Below are 8,544 nucleotides of genomic sequence, written 5' to 3'. Positions count from 1 at the left end.
ACCCGCGTCTATTTGTAAATGTGTGTATGTTTTCTTGCGTTGGTCAAATTTTTTTTTATTTCGCACATTCTTTTTATATTTGAGATTTTCTTAGTTTTCGCGTTTGTGTGTGAATACGTGCCTGCTTCCATGCGTACGTGTTTGCGCTCTTATTTCTGTCCTTTTATTTTATATTAGCATTTGTTTTTGCTAGTTTTCTTTCAGCAAAGTCTTTTTACGCATTTTCATTAACCAATCTCATTCAAAGCACTAACTCCTGTAGATTGCAGGGCTGACCTCTTCCATCTCATTAAAACCTTTCTCACTGGTCTACCTCGTCTTTTCAATCTGCCTACTCGCTGTGTTTTCTGTCCTCGCTTCTTGTGTAGTTGCTGCAATGTGATTAACAAACTTGCTCAAAACAAATTTTGATCGCCTATGAAAACACAAAGGTTGACAGATACATTTTCTTAAAAGCGTCATGTGGGTTGCAGAGTAACTTTGCCTCTCACCTCTCTTCATGCTTATGCATCAGTGTGTGTGGCAGCTTGCCAGAAGTGCACATGAAAGGCTGCATATTGTGAAACACCTTGCTATGCTGTTGCATTTTTTCATGCTTTCAGTCTTTGTAAACAGGCGGTTTCGCTGCCTATCAGATATGATGGTAAACATTTTCAACATGAATAACATTGTGAAGTGGGGTGTCATTTCCTGTCTGACGCTTTCATCTTTGCAAAGGCATTTTTCAGTGAAAGGAGCCCAGCAAAGCAGTGCATTGAGAGCTTTTGCAACTTTCACCATTTATTACTTCACCAATGTCATTGTCTGAACCTGGCCGTCGATTGCTATGCTGATGGCTTGTCAATTCAATAATTGCCTCAATAAAACACATTCAACTTTACTCAGCATTTCTTATTCCAAACAATGCTAGCAGAGCTATTCAGGGTGAAAAATTCTGCTTACATTTGTGTTACTTGCCCGGTCAGATAAACAAATACAACAACGGCTGCGGCATGACTGTGATTTGATGTGCAGACTGCAAACGGTGCCTTTCAAGCGTGCCCTCGACTACTGCTATAAATATCTACGCAAATAAGTATTTTGGGCCTGACTAAGCTAATGACGCTTGATAATTGTTCTCCTATTTGCATTACTTGCCTGGGCCAGATAACCAAGATAAACAATGCCACCACATGAATGTGCTTTTGCATGCAAACTGCCAACAGTGGCTGTCAATCTCACATTGACTGCTGCTATTTCACCTACAATGGCTACACATGACTGCACTTTGAAATGCAGACTGCTAAAGGTGCCTTTCAAGCGTGCCCCCAACTGCTTCTATTTCATCACAGGGCCTGCCATGCTCCAAGGTGTCTGCCCAATCGAGCATTTTGGGCCTTCTGACATTTGCATTTTTCATCTCAACAGGCTGGAAAAAACAGCAGGGGCAGCACAACTACATGGAAGCAGGCCGCCTAACAGGGGCGTTTAGCTGTGCATCGCTCTTATTTGTTCAAGTGGTTTGACGAAATTAAATGACTGTGCAGTGGAGTAAACTGAGCCGATGGTGTGTTTTTGTTATTACTTGGCTGCATGTATTGGCCTTTAGGGGCATGTAAACTTGACGATGGCTCCGACACGACTACTATTGTTTTCCTTTCGATGCGCAGGCTGCCAAGATTGGTGGTCAATTTCGCGTCGGCTGCTGCTACTTCACCATACGGCCCGTCAACTCGAGAATGGCTGCCCTAGTGAGCACTTTGGGCCTCACTAAGCCAATGATGTTTTATAACTGTTCTCTTATTCACATTATTTGCATGATCCAGATAACCAAAATAAACAATGCAACCACATGAATGTGCTTTGGCGTGCAGGCTGCTAAGAGTGGCTGTCAATTTCACGTTGACTACTGCTTTCTCGTGTGAAGCTGGACAGTGGCTGCCCGAGTGAGCATTTTGGGCCCCCACATAGTTATTCAGGGTTAATAATTGTATTTGCATTCAGATTTTCCAGCATTTCAGCATGTTTCCACATTCGAGCATTCCAGCTTCCATTAAAAGGAATATGTCACCGAATGAACTGCTTATTTTTTTGAGAGGTCACGGGAAAATGCTTGGCTGCTGTGAACCCACCGGCAAAATTTTGGTGGCCCTAATAAGGGCTGTTCTTTAGTTAATAAGAAGTTGTTATGCTTCATCGAGTGGCTCAATGCCGGACAGCTCGCAGTCGGAGTCGCTTTCTTCACTGTCATCTTCACCCAGTTGGATGTGGTCACTTCCAGACGTATCAAGCCCGAACTTTGCCTCCACGTCCGTGACGTGGTGAATGTTCTTCCTCTCAAGATGTCTTCAACCGTGGACAACTTGAAGTCTCTGTTCTCCGCAGCGATGCCATTTTTCACCTTTGCCCACACGAGCTCAATAGGATTAAATTTGCAGTGGTACGGTGGGAGCTTGAGTACAATGCAACCGGCCCTTTAAGCTGCATTGTCTACGATGCAGCTCAGAAAGCCTGGCTTTAAGATGCTACCAACTCAAGCAGCTGCTTTTTAACCATCCTTTCACTGTAGGTGATGTTACTGCTTTTGAGCCACTCCTGTATTTCTTCCTTCTTCCAAGCTGTCGTCGGTAATTTCTCTTTTCGCCGGGAATGGAAAGGTGCATTGTCCAAAACAATGATGCTACCAGCAGGCAACTTCTGCAGAACGTCATTAAACCATCCCTCGAAGTGATTGCCGTCCATTTCTTTGTGGTAGTCTGCCGTCTTTTGGCCTCGGAATATATCTAAGCAGCCATTGATGAAGCCATCCTCGCTGCCGATGTGTGTCACAATCAGACACTGGCCTTTTCCAGAAGGTTGTTTCAGACCCGTTGACAGGCCATTTGCTCGAGTGTATAGGCGTACGCGCTTCTGCCCCACGGTGTCTGTCCACACGATCGACCGAGTGTGTCCCGCCGTCACCCACGTCTCGTACAGGACAAAGATCTTTCGGCCTTCCGCTCGGTAGCGCTCCAGGTCACAAAGGTAGCAATTCCGCCATTCAGCGATGTCATCCCGGTCGATAAGCAGTAAATTGCGGCTCCTCTTCTCGTGCTTGAATCCGATCTCAACAAGCAGACGATGCACAGTACACCACTTCAGTGATGGGAGATCCATATGCTTTGAGAACTCATTAGTTATCTACTCGATCGTCGGTATCTCGTTGCGGCGAAAGAACTCGTGCACACATGACCTCAGCGTGCACATTGTGAAGCTCTCATACTTCGTGCTGCCTCTTCTTTTCTCCGCATTTCGAGGGCGCTTTCGCGAGGGTGTCGACAGTTTGCCACCCGAAAGATGCGACGCTTTGACCTCCCTCCTCACCTTGAACGCTGTGCTTTCACTGACACCGAGCATCTCGGTGACAAACTTGGTCGTGGCCTCCACACTGTGTTCAGGCTCCCTGTTACGCCAATACCTGTAGCAGTGGAGGATTATGTTGCGTGAATTGCTATGTGGCCACTCTTGTTCTTGTCGAGGTTCCCTGATGGTGTGGACATTGAGGCGACACAAAGCTCGTTCGGCAACAAAGGATCGCATTCTGATGTCACCTCGCTGGGCTCCATGTCGGAAAACTCGCACGGAATGCCTTGCGCGAACTGGCGAGATTGCAGGTTCGCAGAAAAAAAAAGTGAAGAGGAAAAAATTTGTGAAAACACAAAACCAAAAAATATAAATCTTGTGCTATTTAACACCAAGAGTACTAACTTAAAACAACGAATGAAGCACTTTTGTACCTTTTTTGCCTCAAGTATTCATGCCCCAGGTTTGTAATGGTTGCAATAAATGCATTGTTTTATATAAGGACTTGTTCAATAGCAACCGATTCATTTTAAGCTCGGAAAAGTAGTAGTAAATGTGCCATGTACATGTAAACAAGCGCAAAAGCCATGCAGAGCTGCTCTTTCTACCTTTGTCAGTTGCGCAATGAAGCTATGGAGCAGACGACAGGCAGCGCTCTGGAAGGCACAGGGTTATATTTCTGTCGCTATCCGGCATGCGCTGTAGCACGAGAGCTCTACTAAACCAGTCATCAAAATACAAGTCTTTATTTATGCCAAGAATTGCGCGTTTAAGAAGCACGATTTCTTGAGTGGGATTATTTTAGTCGCGGAGGCAATTGGCTGTCGCGCTTCGGTCGTCTGGACGGGGCCTCCCCTTTTTTTCTAAATTTGTGTCAGACTATAGAAACATAGGCAAGTTTTCGCCCCAGAATCACTTTATTATTAGTGTTGAGAAATATGCACCAAGGCAGTGCAACGGCGAGTGGCTACATCCGAAGACAAATGCTGTGCATGCTGCTAGAACACTTCAAATTGAGCAAATAGAGCTTATGCACCGTCTAGGCTGTAATGAACTCTATCACTTTGTTATTAAAAAAAAAAGACCAAAGAAACCAGTGGTTGGAGACACCTCAGTCACAATTTGGTTAATGTGACAAACTCATGGTCTACAGGTTATTCACGCTGAATACATAATGAAAGGTGCCCTTGGACTCCCATGCTAGTCTGAAAAAAAAACAAACCCGTCCTACATTTTCAAACAATTAGACGATTCTGCAAAAAAATTTGCAATTCACAGGTGCTCTAAAGGAGACACGAGACTAGTTTAATGATGCCATGAAATTAAGGTCCGTTGCAGCCATGCCGAACAGCATGGTGATGTCCCTTTCACTTTCCAACAAACGAGCACAAAATTCCCTTTTTTTATTGCTTTAGCGAACAGAACCTACACATAATCATCCGTCACACATTATTTTGTAATTTTCTTCAGGAGCCACGATTGCCCAGCCTCGCTTCCAATATAAATGCAAGCTTTCATATTCTGCTATAACGTTATCACTCACATCTTTTGAAACTTGAAAATGCCTTGCAGAGATGCAATGAATCGTTTCACACTGCATTTTGATGTGAACATAACATGCTCGGAAAGACTGATGTTGATGTCACCGAAGCACTTGAAAACTCCTACAAAATTGTTCTTCAGCAGCTCTTAGAGTGCTAGCTGGCAGGTAAAGTGACCACTGTTCATTCTCACTGCTATCAGATGAACTTGCCAGCAGCTGGACTGTGTAGTATGCAATACACGCAGTTCACAATGCCTGCTGCAATTGTACAGTGTTGCTCTGCTGATTTCTCTGGGGTGCATTGAGAAAACAAAAAGCCACACCAACATGGTGTGTCTTGTTGTCCGAAGATAGCTGGTGCACACTGGAGCGAATTATTGAGGGTGAAGTTACACAGCTGCCACTGCAAAGGCTGTGTCAGCATTATTATTACTACATATCAGCTTGACTTGCGTTTCACACTTGAATCATTGGGATGATCTGCACTGTGCATGACTAACACCAACACCCACAACGAAGGGAGGAAGTCTGTTCAACATCAGTATTTACCGAAATTATTCACTTCAGCAACCCGGTAATTGCCTCCACCTGACAAATCACTTGTACTGGGGAAGATGCTGTTTGATGATGTTCTTCGCCAAATCAGCATGACCCTGCTGTAGCTGAACGTATATGGCCAACATAAGGGCCTGCACGGGTATTTCGGGGTCAGGCCCCTTTGGCACACTGACCAACCTGAGAGTCTCCGTAGCTTTTCCCAGACCACCTCTGAGAGTGTATGCTACGGCAAGATTGTACAGGCTGACCACCTTGGCCATCGAAGGAGAGGACGGATACCATGGCTTCCTGTATGTTTTGCCATTCTCTTCGGATGCGCCAGTCTTGGCGACATCGTCCTTTCCTTTGTTTGCACCATCCTCGGGGTCAGAGAAACCGTACGACAGGTCCTTGATCAAGTCCGGGTTGAGGTGGTCGATGGCATCCCCGACACGGTCCAGCAGCAGCAGCGCGTCAGCGGCATACTGGTGCGCCAGGAAGCTGTGCACGCCCGCGACCTTGGGCTGGGCAAGCAGGCTCTCGGCGTGCTTCAGCGCCACCAGGGGATCGCCCAGGCAGAGCGCCACGTACGCGGCCAGGGCGAGTGCCGAGTTGCGCAGAGCGTCGTCGGCTCCTTGCAACGGCGACGAGGTGGCGGCGTCGACCGCAGCGTCTTCTGGCAGCACCGAAGCTTCGGTCGGCGACGGGTCCGGCAGTAGTTGCAGCACGTTGCGCAGGCAGAGGGCGGCGAACTCGAGCGTCGGCACTGGTATGGCGGCCGAGCCGATGGCTGCCGCGCGCCGGTCGCTCGAGATGCCGGGCGCCAGAATGATCTTGCGGTGCGGGCCGGCTCCAGCGGTGCCGCTCACCATGTATCGCTTGCGGTCCTTGAGCTGGAAATCGGTCGCGTTGTCCGACTTGTGCCGGTTCACGCAACACTCGGCGATGCGCAGCCAGAGCCGGGCGTTGGTGGGCTGCATGCGCGCCGCCTCCACGAGGCAGTCGAAGGCGGACGCGTACTTGCCGCAGTACAGGTTCTGCAGGCCGAGATTGTACAGCAGCTCGAAGTAGACCCGGCCATCGAGCGCGGCGTCGCCCTGCGAGCAGCCTTCGACGTAGCTGTTGAGAGCCTTGGCGAAGTTGTAGCTGCCCAGGTGCGGCTTGCCCGTGCAGAAGTGGACGCAGCCGAGGTTGTTGTGGTACATGGCGACGGTGCGCGCATCGCCCTGCTGCGCCGTGGCCAGCACCTTGACGGCTTTCCGGTAGTTTCCCCGCAGGAACTCGAGCTGGCTCCTCAGGAACACGGTCTGGCAACTGCTGCCCGCCGACGAGCTGACGAGGTTCTTGATTTCGCGCTTGCTGGCTTTCACCGAGCGCATCATGATGAGGCAGCGTGTCTTGTACAGCTGCAGGCGGCCGCGGCACGCTTCGGCCTCCGGACTGTCCGCCTTGTTGCCCAACTGCTCGAGGTACGCAACAGTGGCTAGGCCCTTCTCTGGCTGCTTGAGGCAAAGGCACAGCTCGGTGTGGAGGAAACACATCTTCCTGGCCACCGACTCGTCCATGGGCTCTATGAACTGGAACAAGCGGTCCAACACGGCCAAGGCTCGACGGTACTGCTGCGCGTGGAACAGAGCCACCGCATGGTTGAAGAACGGAATGCACTGATCTATGTCATCCAGAGAGTCCGGGTTCGCGAGGCTCACGTGCAGCTGCGGCGAGATTTCGACAAGCTCGCGACCGAACTCCTCCATGCTTTTCGAAGACGCGTAGTAGCGTGCCACTGCTCGGTTGTGTGCCACTTTGCCGTCCGCCGGTCTTAACGCGTAGAGCTTGTCCAACGTTTCTAGGCACGCGTCATACTTGCCAGCATGAAAGTCAGTTGCAGCTGACGTCGCCAGTTGTTTTTCCTGCTCGGACACAGCAGCACACACGTCCAAAGATGCACCGTTGTCGGTGGATGTTGTTTTGCCATCGCCGCCGCTCGATTCCTTGTCAGACATCTTGAGATCCTGTCAGGGTGTTTACATTTGAATGTTTGTAACGCGCGTTCAAAGGCAACCTTTCACTGCGCGATTTCATACGATGTGACAGAGCGGAGTACCACACCTTGACGCTACTGCGCTACAACCGCTACAAAACAGTCCCGCTCCCGTCCCCACCAAAAATACGAACCAATGGCACCATAGAACGCAGGACCAACCACGAGACGGTCATTTGAGGAATCGCCAGCACCTGAACATCGCCCCCGAGGGCTCCGTGGTCGCTGCGCATGCGTTAGCTGAGAGAAGGTGAGAAAGGAGGGCAAGTTAACTTTATCGGATGTGACGTCACATTGTTTGTTTTGCATTTATGAGTTTTTCGTTGCATCATAGAGAAAGGGAATGGTTGCATAGTGATGAAACCGGCCTTTATGAAAGCATCATGCGTGGTAGCAGCGTACCCCACTTAGGGCCATCTGCTGCCACGTGCGTGCACCCAGCGCCGGCCTTTATGAAATGGTAGTGACTACAGTGACGGGGCCCGGCACTTTAACATCTGCACTACGGTGACGGGGCCCGGTACATTAACATCTACACTACGGTGACGGGGCCCGTCGCTTTAACAACAGCACTGCAGCGACGGGGCGGTCACGATGTCGGTATTGGGAGCGATTACGGAGTCGCCATCTGTTGGAAGCGCCTCACATGCGTCGGCGCTAAATAAACATACTACGCGGCAGCCCTCCTGAACAATTGTGCAAGTACTCTAGAAATGGCAGTATTTTACCTTTAAAATAATAATGTTGGACAAACAGAAAGCACAAAATGGTTTACAGACGCTATCTGCCTACTACGTACAGTAAGCTGGGACACTGCGCGCGGTCGCCGCGATCGATTCCCCCGAACCGTTTTGCGTGAAACGTAAGCAATCGCCGAGAAAACTATGTGAAGTATGTTCTTATGGTGGGATGGCTATTTGTGTAACTAAATGTAGCATAACAGTTAATGCAGCGATCGCGCGGGTTCACGGTGACCGACTTCGCGTCTGCATGCATGTCCTCGCACGATGTTTCGCTTTCGCTCCGAGCACGTTTTCGCACCGTGCCTGAGCTTTATGCCGCAGCATATGCGCATTTGACAGTACGCAAGCAACCATTGTTG

At 49.3% G+C, this 8,544-nt stretch overlaps 2 protein-coding genes across 2 annotated transcripts; both read right to left on the bottom strand.

Annotated features, from left to right (window-relative positions):
* Positions 1–2,496: 2,496 nt before the first annotated feature.
* LOC139060257 (uncharacterized) lies at positions 2,497–3,135 on the bottom strand. Its single transcript, XM_070539352.1, has one exon. The coding sequence runs from the start codon at positions 3,133–3,135 to the stop codon at positions 2,497–2,499; it is 639 nt and encodes a 212-aa protein (XP_070395453.1).
* A 913-nt stretch (positions 3,136–4,048) lies between these two features.
* Not10 (CCR4-NOT transcription complex subunit 10) lies at positions 4,049–7,668 on the bottom strand. The gene has a single exon (XM_070538281.1). It carries the CDS (start codon positions 7,402–7,404, stop codon positions 5,461–5,463), a length of 1,944 nt encoding a protein of 647 aa, XP_070394382.1. The 5' UTR covers positions 7,405–7,668; the 3' UTR covers positions 4,049–5,460.
* Between the last annotated feature and the right edge of the window lie 876 nt (positions 7,669–8,544).

The sequence above is a fragment of the Dermacentor albipictus genome, chromosome 5, assembly GCF_038994185.2.
Source record: "Dermacentor albipictus isolate Rhodes 1998 colony chromosome 5, USDA_Dalb.pri_finalv2, whole genome shotgun sequence".
In the NCBI taxonomy this organism is placed as follows: domain Eukaryota; kingdom Metazoa; phylum Arthropoda; class Arachnida; order Ixodida; family Ixodidae; genus Dermacentor; species Dermacentor albipictus.
The sequence above is the reverse complement of the archived record's forward strand: the minus strand, read 5'-3'. Positions and strand labels throughout refer to the sequence as shown.